At 44.0% G+C, this 26,466-nt stretch overlaps 1 protein-coding gene across 1 annotated transcript in view; it reads left to right on the top strand.

Annotated features, from left to right (window-relative positions):
• LOC124619568 (RNA-binding protein Musashi homolog Rbp6) overlaps positions 1-26,466 on the top strand; it is a 1,335,315-nt gene that overhangs the window by 1,232,431 nt on the left and 76,418 nt on the right. Inside the window, exons 7-9 of the mRNA XM_047146061.1 lie at positions 7,223-7,307; positions 14,498-14,530; positions 22,281-22,364. Of these exons, the coding sequence (XP_047002017.1) occupies positions 7,223-7,307; positions 14,498-14,530; positions 22,281-22,364 (202 nt within the window). The remainder of the gene's footprint in view (positions 1-7,222; positions 7,308-14,497; positions 14,531-22,280; positions 22,365-26,466) is intronic.

Genomic DNA, 26,466 nt, shown 5'->3' with positions numbered 1-26,466 from the left:
TCAGTGAAGAAATGCTCATCTGGGTACGAAAGATATTCTGCTTCTCAGATAATCCATCTGCCAGTTTCACCGTGGCGATGCCCTCCATACTTACAAAATTCTAAATTCTTTCGTTTTCTATATTTTAAGGAAGCCAACGGAAACACCAGCAAGCCGAAATGGCCTTGACGTTTGCCACGGCGATTAACAAGACATTCGCTGCGACTCGGAAATCCGAGCCGTCTGCACGAAAAACAGACACGGGTCGGGCTGGGATATTAGTCCACGGCAAACACTGGCTGCCGCTTCATCTTCGGAGCTGCTCTCCTCAAAGGAGTCTGGCGTGCTGATAACTACTGCCGCAGAGACGAGTGCCGGCAGATATTGCGTCGTTTAACAGAAGGACGCTATGGCTGCTATTCATTTCTAGTTCGTCTCCACATAATCTTACTTTATCGCGCGACTTTTAAAGTGTAATTTATCAGAACATCGTTCTGTATGCTTAAATTAAGAAGCAGAATCTGTAGGTTTTTCGTTTCATTCCTAATACTCGGGTGAAGCAGCTTTCCCTCCTTGTTATCGTGAGCAAGTTTTTTGATCTCTGCATGGCTACTGCAATCTACATCCATCTGAACCTGCTTGCTATAGTCATTCCTTGGCTTCTCCCACCCCCCTCCCCTCCGTACACATCCACACCCACTCTCCCCCCCCCCCCCCCTCTCTCTCTCTCTCTCTCTCTCTCTCTCTCTCTGTCACAGACAGACACACACACACACACACACACACACACACACACATGACTCTACCACCGAACAATTGATTCCTTGATGCTTAAACATATGCCATGTCAACATATCGCTTCTCTTAGTCAAGTTTTGCCATAAATTTCTTGTTTCCCCAATTACGCTCAGCACCTTTTCATTAGTTATCTAATATGCCCATCTAAAGTTTATAATTCTTCTGTATTTTCACTTCTCTCTCAAATAAAGTCGCCCACATTTTACCTCCGTACAGAACTACACTTCAGACAAATACTTCCGAAAAAAACTTCCTAACACTTTAATTATATTCGTTGTTAACAAATATCCCGTTTTCAGAAACGCCAGTCTTACTATTGGCATTCTACATTTTATATCCTCTCCACTTCGATAACCGTCAGTTATTTGGCTGCTCAAATAGCAAAACTCATCTACTGCTTTTCGTGGCTGATTCCCCACTACTGCATGCCCTCAGGAGTATAGGAATGTAACAGCTATCGTTTCCTGTTGCTTCCAGTCTTTCGATGTTCGAACACACCATGGCCACTTTGGTGAATTTACATGGTCAGATCAGTCAATCACCCAAGTTGTTCCCCCCTGCAAATACTAAACTGGCTGTTATCCTTTTGAGGAACTATATTTTAGTCTGGCTTCTCTGCACTCGCTCCTGCGATAAGGCTGTATCTATCGTACAGTTACCTGTGTTGTAGACGCTTGTAAGACACACACAAATAAGAAGGAAATAGTTTTAACAAGAAAAGAGACAAGTAAACGAAGTTCTTTACACGTTAATTTCGTTTAGAAGATTCTTCAAAGTTTCATTCGTTCTGCTCGATTCAGCGTGTTCTTAATGCCATAATGACTGTGATTATTCATGCAGACCCCATAGTGAGGGTGCCAGAGATGGCTCAACCGACGACGACAGTTTTGCTTGCTGTTAAATCATATGTGGGAAAACTTACAACGTTGTGAAAACCATATAAATATTACAAAACACTCTACACAGTTCGCGTTTTAACTTAACACATTTGTAGTTCCTGATGGCATTTGTAATAGATTAAAAGCATATTGAGAGTACAAAAACAGCTCTGTGCTACACACATTTCAACGTCAGATCGTAGAACACCCTTTGTGTGGCATGAGGATGCAAAACGAATAAAAGAAATCCAGCTACGTGCTAAGCTGATGCGCTGTGATAAATTTGTATAATGTGTGTATGTGGTTTTTTAGAAAGAACATGGACATAACACAAGGAAGTTTGATTGCTGATTTCTACCAAATCACGTCGGATTTCAACGATTTATCGAGTTTTCCTCAAAGTCATGATCAGTTTGATTTATCGAGATTGACGATATATCGAGATTGGAGTAGCAGGATTCGACTGCATCGTAGTCTACATAGTGTGCAGTTTGCTGAAATGGTCGCAGACCAAGGAATTCTAAAGCATAGAAAATTAGGAACCATTATTCCTTCATTTATTAATCCATTTTTACGAGTTTCGGCGTTAGCCATCATCTGAATCCTATGTTCGTTGCAAATCAATCATTTAACTATGTAATCCTCTGGTTTTTATCTGAATAGGGTTCTGATGATAGCTGATGCCGAAAACCGTAAAAATGGATCAGAAGATGAAGGAATACTCGCTCCCAGTTTTCTACGCATTTTAATCCTTTATCTGCGACTAATTCGCAAATTGCAGGCCACGTAAATGAATCATATGATCACCTTCCCCGTCAGTGCCTTTAGGGTACATCTTTCAAATGTTCAAATGTGTGTGAAATCTGCTAAGGTCATCAGTCCCTAAGCTTACACCCTACTTAACTTAAATTATTCTAAGGACAAACAGGCACACCCATGCTCGAGGGAGGACTCGAACCTCTGCCGGGACCAGCCGGGTATATCTTCGTACTGACGTTGTTTATGCAGGTGTTCCACAATTCGCGTTAACGCACTTTGAGAGGGTGTAGAGGGGACTTATTATATTCAGTTTTAAGTAGGAACCCATGTCCGGAACCATCATCCAACGACGCTAGAGAGCGTCAAAGTTATAGGCGCCGATGCCTGTACAGTTAGGTATACACACGGTGATTACGTGATGATGGTATAAATTTTTTGAGGGGATGTAGCGGAAACGAACTACCGGAAACGAACGAGTCGAAAGTTATAAGCGAAAACAGTTCTGATACTTCTGACACTGGAATTGATACTGTTGTTGCTAAGACTGTAGGTTAGGCAACTTTAAGAGGTGGTAGTGAGTCTAGTAAACAGGGGCTCTAAATTGCATACCTTCAGAGCTATCAGCAAGTGTTCAATAACGGAGATGTGTTCCACAGTAGCGAAGATGAACAAGTGGTCGTAGCTCCTCAAGTATGTACTTTGGAGCCCATGTTTACTGAACATTTTTTCCTTGTTTTGGTTCACAATACCACCTCTGAAAGTTGCCTACGCTACTGTCGTAGTGACAACAGAACCAGTACTTGTATTCCATTGTCAGAGGTTTCAGAACGGTTTCAGAGGTATCAGAACGGTTTTCGCTTATAACTTTCGACTCGTCCGTTTCCGGTGCGACGACCCTTACCTCAAATTGATACATCCTAGATTGTTTGTAACGTAGTCACGGTATCACTCTGCATACAGAATCGACATTAATAGTGCAGGGACGAAATACTGACTGGAAACGGAGGAAAAATGGTCCTCTGAACTTCTGTCCGGAAATGCTTCGTTGCCACAGTAGATGGCTCTGATGAATGAAAGTTCCTCTGACCACGTGCCTAAGGTTCCTTGTTTGTTGCAGGATGTATGACTGGTAAAACTTACTGTAAGCAGCAGAATGGTCCGGTATTCATGTCGGAATCAAGCCGAGATGGTGTTTGTGAACGGCTAAGCAGATGGAAACGGTCGAGAGGCAGCACGGCTATATCAAAACAAGCACCCTCACAGACCCCAAACACATCACACAACATTTGAAGCCAGTTTTGGGCGTTTGTGTGGCCACGGATACTTTCAGACAGACGATCATGCAGAGAGGCGGTGCGCCGGCCTTGGTGGCCGTGCGGTTCTAGGCGCTACAGTCTGGAACTGCAGGACCGCTACGGTCGCAGGTTCGAATCCTGCCTCGGGCATGGATGTGTGTGATGTCCTTAGGTCAGTTAGGTTTAAGTAGTTCTAAGTTCTAGGGGACTGATGACCTTAGAAGTTAAGTCCCCTAGTGCTCAGGGCCATTTGAACCATTTAGAGAGGCGGTGGACTGTGCTTACACCAGATTTTGAGAACCGGTTTCTACAGGAAACTGACATGAATCCTAGTACAAACTCCAGGCGCGTAGCCCTCCAACATGGTCGACTAGCCCTCCAACATGGTGTTAGCCAAAGTACGATTATGTGTAGCCTGTGTGACAACCACAGCTATCCGTATCACCCGCAACTAGTGCAAGGATTATCACCAGCGGATTTCCTTCTACGGGAAGGATTTTGTCAATGGTTTTTGTACCAGACCATCACAACTATGGGATTTCTCTCATCAGTCATCTTTAGCGACGAAACAAAAAAAAAAAAAAAATGACTGAGCACTATGGGACTTAAATTCCGAGGTCACCAGTCCTCTAGAACTTAGAACTACTTGAACCTAACTAACCTAAGGACATCACACACATCCATGCCCGAGGCATGAAACGCCGTGCTGGATCCCAACGGCCCCGTATCACTAGCAGTCGAGATGACAGGCATCTTAACGGTGTAGCGGTATAACGGATCGTGCGGCCACGTCTCGATCCCTGCGTCAACAGATGGGAGCGTTTGCAAGACAACAACCATCTGCACGAACGTTGGATGACGTTTGCAGCAGCATGGACTATCAGCTCGGAGACCATGGCTGCGGTTACCCGTGACGCTGCATCACAGACAGGAGCGCCTGCGATGGTGTACTCAGTGACGAACCTGGGTGCACGAATGGCAAAAAGTCATTTTTTCGGATGAATCCAGATTCTGTTTACAGCATCTTGATGGTCGCATCCGTGTTTGGCGACATCGCGGTGAAAGCACATTGGAAGTGTGTATTCGTCATCGCCACACTAGCGTATCACCGGGCGTGATGGTATGGGGTGCCATTGGTTACACGTCTCGGTCACCTCTCGTTCGCATTGACGGCACTTTGAACAGTGGACGTTACATTTCAGATGTGTTACGAGCCGTGGCTTTACCCTTCATTCGATCCCTGCGAAACCCTACATTTCAGCACGATAATGCACGACCGCACGTTGCAGGTCCTGTACGGGCTTTTCTGCATACAGAACATGTTCGACTGCTGCCCTGGCCAGCACATTCTCCAGATCTCTCACCAATTGAAAACGTCTGATCAATGGTGGCCGAGCAACTGGCTCGTCATAATACGCCAGTCACTACTCTTGGTGTGGTACCATGTTGAAGATGCGTGGGCAGCTGTACCTGTACACGCCATCCAAGCTCTGTTTGACTCAATGACCAGGCCGTCATTACGGCCAGTGTTGGTTGTTCTGGGTACTGATTTGTCAGGATCTATGCACCCAAATTGCGTGAAAATGTAATCACATTTCAGTTCTAATATAATATATTTGTCCAATAAATAGTGGTTAATCATCTGCCTTTCTTCTTGGTGTAGCAATTTTAATGGCCGGTAGTGTAAAAAATTTTTGAATTTCACAGTGTTTTTTTCGCGATCGATCAGACCTTACTTTCGGAATAGTCTTCGTAAGTTCGTAAGAACGGCTGTAGGCGTTTACTTTTTCTACACTAGTCAATGGCTGTGGTCCCCAAGACCTCCAGTCAAAAGGATGGATTTAGGAAAACTGTATATTTGACTGGTCTCTCGAACCCCACTCTGAATGTTATGGGGGGTAGGACATCAAACGGGCAGACTTGGGGCAGGAGAGGCACCACAGAACATTTTAATTTCCACTGTCTACACTTTTACAAATAAATTCATAAACCTTTGTCAGCATGTCCAGGAAGGATCCAGGATTCACACTCATAGCAGTGGAAGTTCAAAAACACAACAAAATAATTTTTTTTACATGTGAAATTTCATCATTTTTTCCGCCTACTATTGGCTGCATTTGTTGCTATAGGTACGTTTTTCTTCACAAGTAAAAGAGATTCTTTGATGAATTTTCCACAGCATACAAACCATACTTACGGGTGTATGAAACTGTAGAATTTTCCAAATCTATTAAAAACTGTCTCTGACAGAGACAGCAAAGGACTTGGAAGAGCAGTTGAACGGAATAGACAGTGTTTTGAAAGGAGGATATAAGATCAACATCAACAAAAGCAAACCGAGGATAATGGAATGTACTCGAATTAAGTCGGGTGTTGCTGAGGGAATTAGATTAGGAAATGAGACACTTAAAGTGGTAAAGGAGTTTTGCTATTTGGGGAGCAAAATACTGATGATGGTCGAAGTAGAGAGGATATAAAATGTAGACTGGCAATGGCAAGGAAGGCGTTTCTGAAGAAGAGAAATTTGTTAACATCGACTATAGATTTAAGTGTCAGGAAGTTGTTTCTGAAAGTATTTGTATGGAGTGTAGCCATGTATATAAGTGAAACATGGACGATAAATAGTTTGGACAAGAAGAGAATAGAAGCTTTCGAAATGTGGTGCTACAGAAGAATGCTGAAGATTAAATGGGCAGATCACATAACTAATGAGAAGGTATTGAATAGAATTGGGAAGAAGAGGAGTTTGTGGCAGAACTTGACAAGAAGAAGGGACCGGTTGGTAGGACATGTTCTGAGGCATGAAGGGATCAGAAATTTAGCATTGGAGGGCAGCGTGGAGGGTAAAAATCGTAGAGGGAGACCAAGAGATGAATACACTAAGCAGATTCAGAAGGATGTAGGTTGCAGTAAGTACTGGGAGATGAAAAAGCTTGCACAGGATCGAGTAGCATGGAGAGCTGCATCAAACCAGTCTCAGGACTGAAGACCACAACAACAACAACAACATTAAAAACTGTGGTTAAAATTGAGATAGCTAACTACAAAATTTGATTTTTTTCTAAACATAAAGTTTAAAACGGAACAGCTCATTAATTTTTTCATAAATTAAAAAGATTCTAGAGTTTCATACACATGTAAGTATGGTTTGTATGCTGCGCAAAATTCATCGACAGTCTCTCTTACTTGTCATGAAAAGTGTACCTATAACAACAAATGCAGCCAGTAGTAAGTGAAAAAATGATTAAATTTCACATGTACCAAAATTTGTTTTGTTTTTGAACTTCCGCTGCTTTTAGTGTGAATCCTGAATCCTTCCTAGTTATACTGACAAAGTTTTATGAATTTATTTGTAAAAGTATAGACATTGGACATTAGAATGTCCTGTGGTCCCTCTCCTGCTCCAAGTCGGCCCGTTTGACGTCCTGCGCCCCTTAAGACTCTTCTCTCGCCACAGGAACTCAAATTTGGAGATGGTGCGGAACACCGTTGAGCCCTCGACGTCTGTTTCAGGTGGAGTGCAAGAAGGCGCAGCCGAAGGAGGTGATGCTGCCGGCGAACCTCGCGAAGACGCGCGCCGCTGGCCGGGGCGCTTACGGTGAGTTGGTGATGCTGAACCACCCAGCGGTGGCGGCGGCGGCGGCGGGCGTGTCGGCGGCGGCGGCGGCGGCGGCGGCGGCCGCGGCGTCCGCCTCCTCGTACCGCTACCAGCCGTACCCGCTGCCCCCGCAGCCGCAGCCGCCGCCGCAGGGCGCGGGCGCGGGGGCGGGCGCCGGCGCGGGCGGCGGGTCCCCCGCCTCCGCGGCGGCCGCCGCCGCCGCCGCGGCCGCCGCCGCCGCCGCCGCCGCCGGGCCCGTGGTGGCGCTGCCCCACGGCGCGGCCGCGGCCGTCCCGCTGCCCCCGTACGCGGCCTCGGCGCCGCTGTACGACGTCGCGGGGGCGGTGCAGGCGATGCAGGCGGCGTCGTGCCGGCGCGCGCTGGCCGCCGCCGCGCTCAGACACGCGCCGCACCCCGCGCCGCTGTCCTACTCCATGAGCGACCTGCTCGCCGTGCAGGGCTTCGACGTGGCGGCGCTGTACCACGCGCAGTCGGCCACCGCCGTCGGTCTCTGACCGCTGTTCCCCTCCGCGCCCGGCCCCCACTAGTCCCGCCCCCACCACTCCCGCCCCCAGCCCCCTACTGCGACTGTGCTGCCTAGCCTCCGCCCTCCACCTCTCGCTTCTCTATTTCCATCCTCTGTTTTCTCACTTACCATCCTCAGTTCCATCTCGATTCACTGCCCATTGCGACAAGCGTGCCTTTGCCAGCATTATAGTTTTCTAAATGTGAACTTCGAAATCCCTTTAACTCAGTTTTGACGTCACAACAGGGCCTTAAAATCCCGCGACTATTCTGTAGAATTGCGGACGTCGTCACAAATTTGTCGATATGTACAGCACGTGTCACCTAAGTCGTAACTCCGTTAACATCTAGTAAGAAAAATATCGATAAAAGGTATCACTCTAGAGTGCGGTAATTATAATTTTACTGATGTTAAGCGTTTCGGTAGTGTGACATCAATCACCAGGCAAATTTCAAGTCCGTGTATGGATCTAGTGAGCGGAACCTCAGTTACTACTAAATGATATCCGTCACCGACTGTTTACCACTAAAATACGAAACGTGGCAGATACTCTTCTAAAGTTACTCCTCGAAGCAATGTTATCAAATGTGATAAAGCAGTAACTATAGATTTTTTTCCAGTACAACGATTTACTTCTTGATAACAGTCAAACTGTCGTGGCCATAAGAGCATAAGTGTTACTACACATATCAGTATTTACAGTGGACGTGTTCGGGGATGGAAAAACTAGAGGCTGTGCTCAAAGTGAGTTCCGCGGCTGTTGACACAGGACTAGATACGTGCTTTGTGGTCAGCTACTTTTGTTCTGCTATTTCGCCAAAAGTTTTACTGTAAATAGTGACACGTAGTCTATCTCGTTTCACAACCTGTTGAATGGCGGATACTTGATGCTATACCTTAGTAATTTAATAAGTTTTAACGGGTAACAAAATATTTGTCCCTTTAGTTATCATCATTTATTGAAACATCACTTTCGTACTTCGAACTCTTTCCGAAATACTACGAGAGTTACGTCTCTGTGACCCACGCTGTGTACCGATGACAAAATACCCCTAAATTATTTATAGAAACTGAACTGGCCAATATAGAGTGAAAGTAATGCTAAGGAGTGGTTCGACATCAGAAGTTGCGGAACAGTTTTTTTTTTTTGTGACAGTGGAGGATATCCACAAATTTCTTCTTCAGTGACAATAGCTGCATTGTTCGAGACAAGCCTCTGCAATGACTCATTTGATGCATCAACTGTTTAGCGAAAACTGGTAACAGTTTATGCAAGTTCTATCCCCGATGGAGGTCTTCTCATCAGGTACATTTGAAACATGGAAATTTTACATGGTTTCGAATAGCTTTTTCCCTATTACGTGGGAAAGGTATTTGCAATCTTTTAAACTATATGTTTTCCACCATCGAACTGAGTATCAGAGTGATTCCGTGTTCCTTGTCGCATTTCTTCCAACTCTTGAGTTCGTATCAAGTCGTTCTTTTTCATTGTGTAGCTCAGTTACTAAAAGGTATCTTTAATTGCTCAGGCACGCCTGTATGCCGAGCCCTAAAAGGAGGAAAGGTCATCAGCTTGAATTTCGAAGTAGGAACAAATATTATGGACCACTCTATAGTATCACCTACCTCACGTTAGTCGTAATATTTTACTGAGGGAAAACGTGGTTGTAGACCGATTACCTTGTGTAGGGCGTGTTTTACATGTGTAGGTTGGTAGTCCACACGACCAGGTATTTCACCAAACTCCTTTTGGAAATGTCACATTCTAGCGAATGTCTCCTGGCTCTCTGATACACTTTTGACATTCTGTAGTGAACGTAGGTGTTAAAAAAAATCGTTACACCCCCGAGAATACATAAATAACTTCCCACTGCCGAATACTCAATAAAAGTTCCTATTTTTTACATTTTTTTTTATTTTGCACCCGATACCATATGAAATATGCACTGTCGCAGTTAAAATTTTACAACGCTGCTTTTCAGAAATTTTCTTCTCGTTACACGTGTTTTACCATCACGAACTGTTTTCATTTCCAGATTATTGAATCAGTATTCTATCGATAGCTCGCTCAGGACATTCCCAAAAAAGGGCGCGTAGTATTTCTTTGCGATACTAAACAGAGAAGCTTCCGTTGCCATTCCATACTCTGGGAATTTCGTGAGATGCAACATTTCCCACGTGTTTCTAATTTCCCCCCTGTATACAATTCGCTAACGTGTTTTAACGACATCGCTTGATCAGTTTTAGATGTCTGACAATTATTTCAGTATTCTTCCTCATCGTACCGCTTTGACATTAAAATTGTTCTGAAGCCATTCGTCAGAGGAAATCAGTGTTGCTAAGGAAAACCATCAGATCGAATAGGAAAGTATGTATTAGTTCCCAGATATTATTATTGTTTCCTTTTGAGATCCCATTGATGTAGATGTGTATTAGTTTCTTGTCGGTTAAAACTTGTTTGGATGGTGAAGCGCTTCGAAACTAAAGCCTGCCGAACGAATTATGGGGCGCGTCTCGATGTCAATTACACTTATCTCCTCGAACAGCAGTGTTCCTGAATGAACTGGTACTTTACCTCCCGATGTGAATCTGGGAGTGTGAACCTGATTCCGTACAATAATTTGAGATACGTAGACTGAGTCTGCCGTCGGTTCCTCCACGTACCAGTAGATATCCAGAGGTCCTGCAGTTGAAACAGATGTAGTTCGTCAGACGAAAAATGCTAATCGCAGCCTAGTTCGTTTCTTGGCGCATTCACTCCTCTCTTCGTAAAAAAAAAAAACCAAATGAAATAAATAATTCAGGGAATCAACTGCTGTGATCAAACTCTGAAACAAGAGGCCTCGTTAAAGTGACTTACGACGTAGATACCAGACAGATTGGTAGAGAGCCATGCCCGACAAGTTCGCTGCGTGCCTTACGTCGACCAGAGTTTTACTTGATTACTAGGCCACTTTAGTGGCGGAGATGTTCGAAACATATCAGTAGCCTTAGTCAGTAGCGATCATAGTTTGTTGTCTTAGCAGTAGCTCACACGTACACACATATCATGAGCTTGCTCGGCGCTTGCCGGCCTCGGGTGACTCGCAAGCGTAGCAAAGATATATAGACATATACGTGTAATGAGTTCAAAGAGTCTTAGTTTTCGTACTGTTACAGAGTATATAGTTCCGTGGACAGTCCCCGACCGTTGCGGAGCTTCTGGTCGGAGAACGAAGCAAAGCGCGCGACACGCGGGGTTCTACGCGGAGTTGTCCGTGTCTAGTTCGTGTTGGGAAAGAGGGTGTCTTTGTCGAGTTCGGCAAGTTCCTCCGAGATATTGTGCCTGCAAAGTGGCCTCGCTTTTCTGAGAGACAATCTTGTACTTTTTTCGTAGCGGCGTAGTTGTTGTGTAGCAGAGCAAAAGTTTATATGAGAAGTTATTATTGCGTCCAACTTCGTGCTGTGATAAATTTTTATATTTGTTGCGGCCGATGTAAGGCAACGCTCCGTGAACTTGTGGTGACGGGACTGGCCTTAGTTGATATATATGTAGAGAGAGAGAGAGAGACACACATACAGCGAGGGAGAGGAGCAAGTACTTAATTAAAACGTTGTAGTCTAGTCAGCTTAGCGTAGCGAACTTTAAGGGGAAAAAAAAGAACTGAGCAGAAGACAAAATACAGATCAGGGAAAGAAATATAACTCGGCAGGAAATGTAGCGTAGCTGTCTCAGCGAGTATATTTAGTGACACGTGACAATGAGTTTTTGCTACATCGAAACGAATGCAAAATTTTTAACTTTTGGAAGAGTTTCCTTGAGTTTAGTGTAGCAGTTAGTAGGCATTTATATTTTTGAAATGGTAGGTCGTAGTTACCAGAAGTGTTAAAATATGTTAACGAGACGAATTGTTGAGCCTGCTGGCCTGCACCGCTCCCGCCTTGCCCCACAACTTACCTCTTCCCTTTCCCCTCCACCCCCGACCTGAACTCATGCTCCCCATCCCTGCACCACATGTTTACTCCTACCAAACAGTGACCTCCCATCACGCAGTCTCCTCTCAAGGCAGCTACCCGTTGCGGTGATATTCCAAGCGGCCTGAGAACCTAGCCCCCCCCAAAAAGAGGGCGTCGTATTCGCTTGCTACAACACATGCAAGTGCTTGAATCTGAATATAAGTACAGAAGTACAACCAACCTCTGAAAATACTCAAAAAACACCAAAGTAAACATCACGTGCCATTTGCTTACTGACTCACTTGTGTAAAAAGAGAATGTACTTTTGCATTTTCCTCGAGTTCCTCATCCCCGCAATGATTTCACAATTGATGGAATATCACTGCTGAATTTTAATGACAATAGTACATCTCCCTTTCCAGATAGATGAAAATGGGAGTCACTATGTATATAGGTGTTTTGAACTAGGCTAAAGAGATTTTTAATTATGAAATAACTCTCATACTAGCATTACTTAGAAGTTAGATGTACGTCAGTATTAATTGTTGTTATCTTGTATCAGAAAAAATACTCATTCATTTATTAATAGAGATTTGTAGTTGAATGTTGGTTTGTATAATGTATAAAAGTATGTGGGAAAATTGTGGTTGTTATAATATGTGAGAGTTCCAAATTCTTTCACCGTTTCCTATGAAACAGTAATAGTTGAACAGTAGATAACTGGCACCCCTACACAATTTATAAATCTCTAAAGAGACGTGCAGCTGATTATAGAAATCACTTGACACCACAATCTTCACCACGAATCTGTAGCGAATGTGGTAATAAGAGAAAGGTAAATGAGAGGTTCGGTTTACTTTGAACCTACAGACTTTGAGTTGTAGGGATATGGTAAGCCTTTCATGAAATTTCATAATACCTATTACTCTGCTAGTTGTTGTTCTGGAAGTAAGATGACATTTGGGCGAACGATGGGCAGGGAAGCTCCTTGTCCGTATCAGCTTACCGGTGACGAGGGGATTCCCTGCCTGCATAAGCTCGCACAATAAGTCGTATCATGGCGCGAACCAAGGCTAACGAAAACAGAAGGAAACTGTACCCGCATTGGTAAAGTCTCTTATAAAAATACTCAGTCCTTGTGTAGTGTTCGCGACGTAGCTTTAAATAGCTTCTATAGCGCTTATCTTAGAGTGTTGTTTGTTTCTTGAATAATATTTTATTAATAAAAATTACTTGAGTCATTATGAACTAATACCAAGTGTCTTTTGTAGAAAAAGTGATATTAGCCTAATATAGGGTTTTTTATAATTTAGCCAAAGAAGAGTTAGTCTATAGAGTTTACTAATTAGAAGGGGTCTTGTTTTATTTTGTTCATTAGAGAGAAAGAGACCAACATTTCTGAGATCACTATTGTTATACAAGCAGAAAATTGTAAAACTCAATTTTATAGTCTTCCTAGTTGAAAATATTGATATAGAGAAGTAGAGTTTTTATATGTCAACAGAAAACAGATATTATTTATTTTGTAAATTGATTTATTTTTACTAATGATTAATGCATTTTGATCACTTGTATTTGAACCGAGTATACGTGCCTCTGCTGATGTCTGCCTGTGTTCTGCGCCAAAGGAGACAGTAATGTTTGAAATACGAATGTAACTATTAGAATATTAGCTTTATTACTAATTTAATGTGTGATGTAATTACATATTCTTCTGAGCAACATTAATATCACATGTATTGAGTGAGTAGAGCAGAGTATTCTAACAAAGTGTTGTTTTCATCCTTTTGTGTTCAGAGTATGGTTTTAATGTCATTGTTGTGTAATATAATGGTAAATTTGTTATATCAGATTATGGGTAAGATCCCCATCTTTTTGTATAGAAATTACTGCATGAAGCACTATACTGTTTCAATCAAAAAGTTGAACTGTTCAAAAAAATTTGATTAAATGAAACAGCAAAATTTGAAGCTTACTTCAGTAATGCAAGTTAATGCAATCACTTCAATAACAGTAATATTAAATAATCCATTTCAATATTACCAAATGATCTTTGTTACTTAGAGTAGGAAGTTCGGGATTTGTAAAACAAATTATTAGAATAAATCACGTTTTTTTGAAATCTTATCCATACTTTGTTGTCTTTCACACACTTGCTAGATTAGAGAGCCAACAGTAGAATAGTTTAAACATTGACAGCATTCCATATCCGCAGTAGTAGCGAGTAGTACCCCTTAGAGCTTTAGTCCCGCTCTATCCTCAAGTCCTGAGTCCGACGCCAGCGCAGAGCACGCCTGTGGGCTACCGAGACGCCGCCGAACGCCTTCGGGTGTAGAGGCGTGCCCCAGATGGAAATATCTCAGATTCTCTAGCTGTAGCCACTAGTAGCTCGGCAGAAGTAGTGTAGTCTCAGAAAATAAAATAAAAAACACATCATATAGCTGTTATGAAATTTCATGGATGCTAACATTTCATTTCCCCCGGCGTCATTTATTCAGTTTATTTTTCGTTGCAAGAAATTAAATTCCCCTTTTGGTTTTACCAAATTTTAATTTTTTTCACGATTAAAGCCTCAAACTTTTATCTGTTTATGCTTAAAAATTCCATGATGACAGAAATACTTTACACAAAAAAATGTATGACATGTAGATAGTTCACACAGTCAGAAATGATCTGTTTTAATTACCTTGTGTAGCAGTCTAATGTATTTTCTTTTTTGGATTTCTAGATTTTATGTGGTCGCTGGGGGCTTTACCAGATGGTGAGTAAAATTCTTATACGTATTAACATCACTGCTTTTCAAAATTGAATTTGTAGCCCTTTTCAGATGATGTCCTCTTGATTGTAGCGAGTTAATCAAATCAGCATTGATGACTCATCAAAATGTCATTTGCAACTGTGTTCTTAAATGCAACAAAATGTGACTTTAGTGATTTAACTGATATATACTTATTTCAGCTGATTATCAGAATGAATTTTTCTTGTTTTTGTTTTAGCAAATACTGTATATTACAAAAGGGATGTTGTAATTCCAAATTAAATGTTTCAAACGCTTAATTAAAAGTTAATTTAGCCAGTTGTTTGTACCTGGCTTACTTTAATGACGAGAGAAATTGATATTTGTAACAGTTATCATCTGATACAAGCAGCTTCATGTATGTGATTCTGTGAGGTTTTTCCGGCATGATTTGTAGATGATGTATTTGCAGATAAGTTGACTACACAATATTTCACTGACTGACTAGTCATCTTGTCAACTGCTGTAAGCAATGATGTAGTGCCTCGATGCCAGAACTCTAACCAGACTCAAGGTGTTTTCGGAGTGTTAATTTCTGTATGAGTCCCATGTTCCATAATTGCGTGAAATTCAAGCATAAATATGTCTTACCATCTAATCGTGTGTTGATCGATTAAGCTGACTATCTTCGTGTCGTCGGTCTTCTGACCATAATTTAGTTGTGTATCGCATTTGGCCAGCGAGTGGTGTCCCTATCATGCATCCTCTGGACTATTAAGTTATTCTAACGATTGAGTAACAGCTACTACATCTGTCTGAAGGCCATGTTGAAGCGACCTTGAGATCCTGGCGATTTCGTGTAGCTATCTGGCCTGGATATAACATGCCAGATTAAACCGTTCGCTATAGACTTCTGTGATCAGCGTAGTGCACCATTCCTCCAGTCCTTCGCGTACCCCCCACCCACTCTCCCCTCCTCCAAAGTCACCTCCCTCCTCCTGTACTGTCGACCAGATGGCTCACTGGGTAATATATGTGTCGTCTTACATTCAAACATACCTGATACCTGCAGCGTCATATATCCTTTAAGTCACAGGAATGATGTTGCTTACGTGACCCGCTCTAATTTTGCGTATACTACTTGTGAATGTCTTAATGGCTAAAAATAATTACGAGGAAATAAATTACGGCCCCATTCACCAATACTTTTATCACGATTTTATCATTGCACACTATACAACCCCATTTTTAGGCTTATCAACACTTCTTATAACTTTATCCCACACCACTAAAACCAGTGCCTGAGCGTGTTTTTCCCGTGCCTAATTTCGTGGTTGTATTCCAAGTACTACTCAACGACAGCTGATTTGTTTGGTAACTTCAGTTGGTCATCTCATCCATAAGGGGGCATACTTATTACAGAATGCGAAGTGCGGACCCAAGAGGATTTGTAGCCGTTGTAATATTGCTGAAAGAACCTTGTATGCCCCAAGATAAACAGCTCGTTGAACAAATAAAAATATTTAGTTCACGTTTCTCTCGCACTGATCCTCAGACACAATTATCAATCCAACGTAGTTAACATAGATAATTCTATGTTCTGATTAATAAAATATAAGCGGCCATTGTGTGTTTTTGCCATAAGAATTGATAAGAGATCAAATGACAGCGCTGCTGTGGTAGTAATGTGCGGTCCGTCACCAACAGTGAATGTTGTAAATCATTACAAAAATGCCGATTGCAGCAGCCAAAGAACAATCGAACAGTGCGGTTCACTGAAGATGAGCAGCTTTATATACTGCAACGTCCAATGGCCTTTGTGCGACGTGTAAGACTCCAAATACGATAGCATGCAGTTCCCTTAGCAATTGCTGCTCGTCGAGATGAACATACAAACATCAAAGAAAGTTTTGCATCACCTCGGTTCCGAGAGTTCCGGAACCTGTACAGAAAATTGGAATAGAGAGGAACGTAAACATCATTTCCGTCCTTTTTATTGCTCATGAAAACCAGACATTGCAAGTTGTACCACTATACAGCGAGACCTTCAGAGGTGGTGGTCCGGATTGCTGTACACACCGGTACCTCTAATACCCAGTAGCACGTCCTCTTGCATTTATGCATGCCTGTATTCGTCGTGGCATACTATCCACAAGTTCATCAAGGCACAGTTGGTCCAGATTGTCCCACTCCTCAACGGACGATTTGGCTAGATCCCTCAGAGTGTTTGGTGGGTCACATCGTCCATAAACAGCCCTTTTCAATCTATCCCAGGCATCCTCGATAGGGTTCATGACTGGAGAACATGCTGGTCACTCTACTAGAGCGATGTCGTTATCCTGAAGAAAGTCATTCACAGGATGTGCACGATGGGGGCGCAAGTTGTCGTCCATGAAGACGAATGCCTCGCCAATATGGTTGTACTATCGGTCGGAGGATGGCATTCACGTACGTACTGCGCCTTCCATGACCATCAGCGACGTACGTCGGCCCCATATCATGCCACCCCACAACAGCAGGGAACCTCCACCTTGCTGCACTCGCTGGACAGTGTGTCTAAGGCGTTCAGCCTAACAGGGTTGCCTCCAAACACGTTTCTGATGATTGTCTGGTTGAAGGTATATGCGACACTCATCGGTGAAGAGAACGTGATGCCAATCCTGAGCGGTCCATTCGGCAAGTTGTTGGGCCCATCTGTACTGCACTGTATGGTGCCGTGATTGCAAAGATGGACCTCCCCCTGGATGTCTGGAGTGAAGTTGCGCATCATGCAGCCTGTTGCGCACAGTTTCAGTCGTAACACGACGTCTTGTAGCTGCACGAAAATCATTATTCAACATGGTGGCGTTGCTGTCAGGGTTCCTCCGATCCACAATACGTAGGTAGTGGTCATCCACTGCAAAATGGCTCTGAGCACTATGGGACTTAACATCTATGGTCATCAGTCCCCTAGAACTTAGAATTACTTAAACCGAACTAACCTAAGGACATCACACAACACCCAGTCATCACGAGGCAGAGAAAATCCCTGACCCCGCCGGGAATCGAACCCGGGAAGCCGGGCGTGGGAAGCGAGAACGCTACCGCACGACCACGAGCTGCGGACCATCCACTGCAGTAGTAGCCCTTGGGCGGCCTGAGCAAGGCATGTCATCGACAGTTCCTGTCTCTCTGTATCTCCTCCATGTCCGAACAACATCGCTTTGGTTCTCTCCGAGGCGCCTGGACACTTCCGTTGTTGAGAGCCCTTCCTGGCACAGTGTAACAACGCGGACGCGACCGAACCGCGGTATTGACCGTCTAGACATGGTTGAAGTACAGATAGGACGAGCCGTGTACCTCCTTCCTGGTGGAATTACAGGAACTGATAGGCTGCCGGACTCCCTCCGTCTAATAGGCGCTGCTCACGCATGGTTGTTTACATCTGTGGCCTTAGTGACATCTCTGAACAGTCAAAGGGACTGTGTCTGTGATACAATATCCACAGTCAACGTCTATCTTCAGGAGTTCTGGGAACCGGGGTGATGCAAAACTTTTTTCGATGTGTGTACATTCACCGACAGCAGCAATTCTTGGAGGGTTTGAAACTGACTTTTAATTAAAAGGCGTGATATTGCTCCCCTGTTAGGATCTGCTTACGAGTACTGTTCTTAGCCGTGTTATATGACTGCGAATGGTAGAGCCTTCCTTGTTGAAACGCTGGACATTCCTCGATGATACTTCAACTAATCGGGCAACTTCGTTCACGGAGTGTTCATGGGCACGTCCTAGCACGTCAGCTCCTCCATGCCATTCTGACAGGCTCCACGTCAGACCTGTCTTTCTGTGCGGATTCCATGTAGCCGACTTGCACATAAGCACCACGACATTGCCACGACTTACGTCAGCTGTGCAGTCACATGACCGGCAGGTACCAGTCGTTCACTATGTCCATCACCATCTACATACATACCCCGCAATCCACTGTACAGTGCATGGCGGACGGTATATTGTACCAGTAACATCGGTTTTCTTTCCTGTTCCATTGGCGTACTGACAGACGTAAACAGCCACCTGCAATGCGTTATGATTGTGTAACAACGATGTGTTCCTGTACGCGACAGCATCGTTAGCGAACGATCTTACAGGGCTGATGATCTCGTCTGATTAACATTTAAGTATACTGAAAACGTTAGCAGTCCCATTACGCTTCTGTTATATGTAGACTTTGTTACTTTCCGAAGTACATCCATTGTCAGGTACATTAAACTAGGCGCTATTATTCACTTGTTTCTTGAACCAATCACATAATTTGCGACGATATTCCATATTATCACATCGTGATTAGCAGTCGATGATATGGTACAGTGTCGAACACCTTTCAGAAATCTGGGAAGATAGAACCTACATTTTGGGCTACATCTTCTGTTTGCAAGAACTCCAGCATAGATAAAGCGAACCGTGTTTCATAAGAGAGGTTTTGCTAAATTCGTGTGAATTTTTTGAGGTAAACTTAGCTTTTCCCAGGAACGTCATGATTTTTGAGCTTACAGTATACTGTCGGACACGGAACTGCAAAGTGACTACTGTGTTCCTTCTAAGGGAGTGACCGACATTTTGTCCGGTGGACTTTTCCTCGTAAATGTGACGTCTTTTAAATATTTACATGTTGTCGAGCGTCACTCGCCTCAGTTTGCTGTATAAAGGGAATATAAACCGTTTTAAACTGAATATCTCTGTAATTAAAGTAGATAGAAATGAAAAGTTTTTGGTATTGTCTACATTAAGGAATAACGTAAGGCGGTTATGCTCAAAATGGCCATTGCAATGCATCGTCGACAATCACTTGAAACAGAGCGACATACCAGCTCTATTATTTCTTGTGAAATAGCATGGGAGGTTTCCTCAATTTGCTCTCTTAGCTCAACCAGTGTCTGTGGTTTTGCGCCGGACACAGTGTTGTGGACAGTACCTCAGAGACAAAAGTGTAAATGGCTTAAATGCGGTGATCGATTTGCATGCTCCAGAGCATTACCTCTTCGCCCTATCCAACTCGAAGAGGATGTGCGACTGACAGATATCCTACAAGAAGTTGAAAGTAAGATTGCACCCCATCGTGTTCATCATTGTCCTCCGCAATTCGTGCTCCAATGGCTAACGTTTCTAGATCCTGGGGTCCTGGGTTCGTATCCCTTACGGATCGGATTTTATCCACTTATGGAGTGAATATTATGTTGGTCTGATTGTCATTTCATCATCATCGACGCGCAAATCCCCGAAGTGGCGTCAGGTAAAGGAACTTATACTAGGCGGCCGAAATACCCCCAACTGGAGTCTCCAGGCCAATAATTTCATACGACAGGTAACATCTGTAATTCCATTGTGTCTTGAATCATCACTTTCGTTGGGTGTTGTGAGCTTCTTGCTTTCGCTACGTCCCTTCTCCACATCATGCAACGTCCCGTTTACTTCAGACTTGTCTCCTATTCTTGTTGCTGTTAACCGTGAAGGTGGTGGTTTTCCAAATGCAACTCTCTGTCACCGTCGAACCCCGCCCACATTCTCTGTTTTCTAGTAATACTTTAGCACCCATTTCCTTTATTGAAACGATGATGTCAAATTTATTTTCATTTCTGCAATACACTGAAGCTTTCAGTGTCTTCTGAATTATTACCCACCGGAATTAGTACTATCTGATTTAATTAAAGATAGTTTAGTGTCAAAGAGTGTATACATTACTTTGTTATACCTTGCAACTCATGTTGGTTATAGTCCAGGCAGACAACACTCCTATGACTGTCGCTCGCAGCAGTTGGCGAAGATGAGTGGACTCGAAACACATAGCAAGTACGATACGTGGCTGCTAGTAGGCATGATTTACTTCAGTGGGGAAAGTTGAAAATTCGTACCGCACCAGGATTCGAACTCGCGTCTCTAGACGGATGCTCTAACCACTGAGCCATCCGGACACAGTGGTCGTCGCAAACGCACGAACTACCCTTGTGCACCTCCAAATTCTCAACTTATCCACACACTACTGACGCACTGCCTCTGCCCCTCATCCTCATTATTTGCGGCGTTTCTTTGATTCCAGTAAGAGTTTCGAGAGTGGTGTGTATCTGCACCGAAGGGATCATTGGCCACTCTCGCCTTAATTATTTATGTGGGGGCGTTTGTTCACTATTAAGACGAGTGCAAATGCAGACCACTCGTAAACGCTTACGGAATCCGCGAAACGCTGCGAGTAATGAGGATAATGTGCAGGGACACCACGTCACTAGCGTGCGGGCGGGTGGTAGAGTAGTCCGTGCATTTGCGATGATCACTGTGACCGGAGGGCTGAGTGGTTGCCCACACGGTAGCTCAGCGTGTTCGGTCAGAGGGTTCACTGCCCTCTGCAATAAAAAAACTGAATCAACGGACCAACGATGAACTTGAATTGCTGTCATGGGACGTCCGCCCCAAGGAAATGCAACGAACAATAATGAACAAAATGAGATTTAAAAAAATTGGTCAGAACATCTGCCTACTAAGCAGGAGACCCGGGTTCGAATAAAAAAAAAGTGTGGGAAATCTTATGGGACTTAACTGCTAAGGTCATCAGTCCCTAAGCTTACACACTACTTAACCTACATCTACATCTACATTTGTACTCCGCAAGCCACCCAACGGTGTGTGGCGGAGGGCACTTTACATGCCACTGTCATTACCTCCCTTCCCTTTTCCAGTCGCGTATGGTTCGCGGGAAGAACGACTGTCGGAAAGCCTCCGTGCGCGCTCGAATCTCTCTAATTTTACATTCGTGATCTCCTCGGAAGGTATAAGTAGGGGGAAGCAATGTATTCGATACCTCATCCAGATAGGCACCCTCTCGAAACCTGGACAGCAAGCTACACCGCGATACAGAGCGCCTCTCTTGCAGAGTCTGCCACTTGAGTTTACTAAACATCTCCGTAAAGCTATCACGCTTACCAAATAACCCTGTGACGAAACGCGCCGCTCTTCTTTGGATCTTCTCTGTCTCCTCCGTCAACCCGACCTGGTACGGATCCCACACTGATGAGCAATACTCAAGTGTAGGTCGAACGAGTGTTTTGTAAGCCACCTCCTTTGTTGATGGACTATGTTTTCTAAGGACTCTCCCAATGAATCTCAAGCTGGTACCCGTCTTACCAACAATTAATTTTATATGATCATTCCACTTCAAATCGTTCCGCACGCATACACCCAGATATTTTACAGAAGTAACTGATCCCAGTGCTTGTTCTGCAATCATATAATCATCCAATAAAGGATCCTTCTTTCTATGTACTCGCAATACATTTCATTTGTCTATGTTAAATTATCCTAAGGACAAACACACACACACCCATGCCCAAGGGAGGACTCGAACCTCCGCCGGGACCAGCCGCACTGTCCGTGGCTGCAGGTTCGAATCCAGGTGCGGCCCAAATTTTCAACACTTCCCATTGATGAAAATCAGCGCCCACTAGCAGCTACATGTCGTAATTCCTTTGTTTCTTGACATGCCTGAAAGACAATGGGCTCAGTCGTCGGATATTTTTCAGGAGAGTGGTACGACAGGACGCCGGCTCAAGTGTTTCAGCATTCTACAGCTATTTTATTGTAGTCGATGAGACAACTGCTGACGGATGTGCCAGTGTTTTTGCTTGCAGCTTGCAGATACCCGGACCGCCGCCGCCCCCGCCGCCTGCGGACTGGGAGGCGCTCTGCCCGTACGCCTGCAGCCCGCACACCGCCCAGCACTAACGACGCACCTTTTCTCCTGTTGCAGGGTTCTCCGCGGCCGCGTACGCCGCATACGCGGCAGGTCGAGGTTATTCGGGCTACCCGTCATTCGGACTGCCGTACCCCACAGGTAATCACTTGGGAGGCGGCTTGCACCACCACCACCAGCCTGTGCTCGTGCCCTTGCCCGTGGAGCACGTGGGCGTGTTCGGCGGCCACGCCCTGCACCACGCCATGCCTCTGTGAACACACTAACCAGCAGCCCGCCCCGGCTTTCCACGCTCCGCACGAATCCCGCGCCTCCGACTCGTCACCTCCCTGTCCGGCATTCCACCGGAGGTGTCGGGATGTTCGCGTACAGCTCCCCCGGAAGTGGAAAGCGTGTGCGGCGCGTTCGACACGGGTCGGCGACGCCACTAACTCCGTAGTGGCTAGCAGCGCCTCGCCGGCGCCCATTTCCTGCCAGCGCATTCCAGTTTCTCCAGCTCGCGAATCGCGCTAGACCGTCAACAGGCGCAAGGAACCGGTGTCGAGATTCGCGACCAGGCCAAAACTCCCGTGCCGGCTTTAGAATCTTTCGTATAATCAAACTCCTCTCTACTCCTTTTTTCTTCGTAGTCGTACGCGGGTCTAGTTAACCTGTCTGTCTTCAACTAAATCGTGTCTCTATAGAGTAGCCGTGCTGGTAAAGGTAGCGTTAGCGAGTAGGCTAAGTTTAGAGTAATGCCGTAGGGTAAATTTGTCCAAGTGTCGTAGATTCGTTGGAAGGTATCTCCTAGGCGATGAATAGCGTAGTCTCCAATCGTGTTATCATCCCCGTGCATCAGCTTTAGCGGTAGTAAAATGGACAGGTTCCTGACCGACAGGAGTTCTGCAGCAACGCCCGGGCGGTGACACCTTAGCTGCGTCACGGACTTGATTTCCTCGCTTCCAGGGCGTGGCTCAAACGCGCGTTCTGTCGTTCCTCATCCGATTTCCGGCGACGCAGTGGACCGCGCTCGCTGTTCCGGCCTCCTAAAGGATTCCTGTCCACGGAACCGACGTCTCTCACCTTTGCGGCCCGTAACCTCGTTTCGTTCTCTCAGTGCATTTCTCAAAAAGGTCCTATTTGTGGATAACTTCATCCATAATCGCATACTGATCTAAAAGAGCCATCATATCGTCCACTGTTGTTATATATATTTTACTGTTGATGTTTGCTGTTGTTCCACGAATAGGTTGTGTTTTTCCGTTCTATGTATTTTTTTGCGAAAATCGGAGGCGATATTTTTATGCGCGTTTTTTGCCAATGATGGAAGATGGGATGTGCTTTAAAAAAATCCGTAAAACTGGAAGGTATTTTGCTTCTTCTTTTTTCGAGAGGAAACGGTTGCCGAACTGTACGACTCGGTGAGACGCGAATTCTGGCAAGTGCACGCGATAGGAAGCTCGACATATCCCGTCCTGAAAGCACAGTCCTTCCACTCTGGTCTTAACAGATTCATTTAAATGCGTGGCGGTTGAGTTTTATACGCGTTGCATCTCATTATTTTCCGGCGTATCGGCAAGATATTTAATTTTTTAAGCGTACAAAACGAGGAATTTTTATTCCTATACAAATAAATTTTGTAATAATGATCTCAATTAGCTTTTTAGGAAGAATGGAAAAGCGAAAGTACGAATGATTCCAGCCTTTCAATATTTTCAGATGTTGTAAAAGTTCATTACATGAGAGCTTTCTCCGAGACGAGCGCGCATCCTTTTGCGATATTCCTTTGCAAGTGCAAACTTCACCCCGTTCCCGTACTGCGTGTGTCGCCAAGCAATAATAAACATTATAATAATTAATAATAATAACTCTAATGATCAGTAATCAGTTAGAATGGTAGATTGCACCGCTAGTAACAAGCCAGTCGACCCCACTAACGTTTGTGCTTCTGTGTTCACTAAGGGAAAAGATTAAAAAAGCGTGTGTGTGTGTGTGTGTATACAGTATTGTCTTCACTAACCATTCCACTCGTAGAAACTAGTTGCTAAGCTGTAAGAGAAGAAAGAGACACCCCGTAGGTGATAAGTCGATGTCCGCTTTGACCCGAAGCTAATCTGCCGCTAGGATGAGGGTAGGCATTCCATGCAACCCGCCCGTTGGGACCGCAATACATGTGATGCCACGTTTCCTATGAATCGTCGCTACACTTATCGTACATTAGTATTTCAGTGACCCCTCTGAATTGACTTTCACTAACAAAAAGACCAAACAAGAAATACTTCAATAATTTCACTGCAGTATTATACGATGATCTTTAATTCTATTGTATACATAATCGTAATGAAACAGTGACATTCCATCACACCACATAAATAGATTTTCCTGGCCTATTCACTTATCTTACGACTATGATGTTTGATAATCAAGCTGATTCTTTCTCGGAATCTCGAATCTCTTCCACTTTCTTTATCTGTTCAGTATTACATACCTCTCCAAGCGTAACACGTTTAGATTTGAGTACTGTATCACGCTGCACATAGCATTTTTCACATTCCTCTCTCTCTCGCTCTCTCTCTCTCTCTCTCTCTCTCTCTCTCTCTCTTCCTCTCTCCCTCCCTCCTCTCTCTCTCTCTCTCTCTCTCTCTCTCTCTCTCTCTTTTCCTCTCTCCCTCCCTCTCTCTCTCTCTCTCTCTCTCTCTCTCCCTCTCTCCCCTTCTTTCCATCCCTCCCTCTCTCTCTCTCTCTCTCTCTCTCTCTCTCTCTCTCTCTCCCTCCCTCTCTCCCCTTCTTTCCATCCCTCCCTCTCTCTCTCTCTCTCTCTCTCTCTCTCTCTCTCTCTCTCTCTCTCTCTCTGTCTCTCTCACCCCACTACCTTCTTTCCCCTCGACATAGTTCTATCATTGCCAGTGTTAGGTTATGTGGACGGTTTTGCATCATTACAAAATGTGTACCTGGGAATCAACGGGTGCGTATGCCACTTGATTGAATGCTGTAGGGTTCAAGCGGACGGTAGGTCTCCTGTTCTATGCGGCCAGTAATTCCATATTTACGATGCGTGTGAGACAGATCACTAACTCTTAATACTTCTGCTGTGGATATATTTCTGCCACCCCCGGTAAAACTTCATGAGGTTCGGTGTAGCAAGAATTCTGAGATGAATAAACAGCACGCGGAGAACACAAAGCATGTAACATCATAAAAAACCTTCCATTAAGCGAAGTTGCGGTTATGTTGTTCGTAATTAATATTGTTTATTACTAAAGAAGAATTCCCAGTACCATTTGTACTGGGATGTCCTGCAATGTATCTCCAACACGATACAATCGCTTTGCGTTTAAAAGTTAACTTCTGCGTGATTTTACTTCTGAGAAACTCTCTGCGTAAAGCGTCCTCACACGTATAAAACATTACAGGTGCTAAAAGAGGAAAGTTATAGACCACATCTAACTGTCATTATACTGGCCGGCTGCAGAAATGTATTCAAGCAAATATAAAGACAGGTAAGCTATAGGCCTTAATATCACCGTGTTTTCTTTCTCTTTTTTTTCTCAGGTACGATTGGGGTAGCTCCCGATAACAGAACGCTCCTGGGTGACTATGTTAATGTGAATATGGTGGCACATTCATGAACATACAACACAAATATTTTATTATTTATTACTTTACAACCTTTTTTATACAACAGATTTTAACGTTATTTCTTACGATATCGTAATTTATTAAAAGTCCTCGCACACACTGAGGAGCAGAAGGCAGTCCGGAACCTATTATGCTGATAAATTGCTCCAGTAATATGTACAAATGTTATTAATGTTATTGAGGCTGTGTTTCCAGATCGCTTATACAAATATCTAAAATATTTAAATATTGTCTTAAAATAAAATAAAAAACAATTCACAGTTCTGTTTCCAAGCATACGAATATGCCAACCTGACGATTCGTCTACTTGCCAAGGCTCTCACTATAATTGGCCATTTAAAATTTAAAAAAAAGCGAAATGTACGGTCCAGGCTACGTTTTTTCGTTAGTAGCGAGCTCCAAATTACAAACAACTCAGTACGCTATTATCTTCCTCTCAAGAAATTTATATCCGAAGTCTGAACCTAGTCGCTCTTCTATGAGGAAAATTATTAGATACCTTTCTTTTCTTCTGCTGAGTAAGATACAGATGTAACTGCGTATCCTCCCACTCAACAATTATTTCTGTTACCTCTTTCTTTCTTATCCTATGTGCTCCGCTAAATAGCAAGAAAATCTGCGGCCA

The sequence above is a fragment of the Schistocerca americana genome, chromosome 1 (genome assembly GCF_021461395.2).
Source record: "Schistocerca americana isolate TAMUIC-IGC-003095 chromosome 1, iqSchAmer2.1, whole genome shotgun sequence".
In the NCBI taxonomy this organism is placed as follows: domain Eukaryota; kingdom Metazoa; phylum Arthropoda; class Insecta; order Orthoptera; family Acrididae; genus Schistocerca; species Schistocerca americana.
This window is presented reverse-complemented; position numbering and strand designations above follow the sequence as displayed.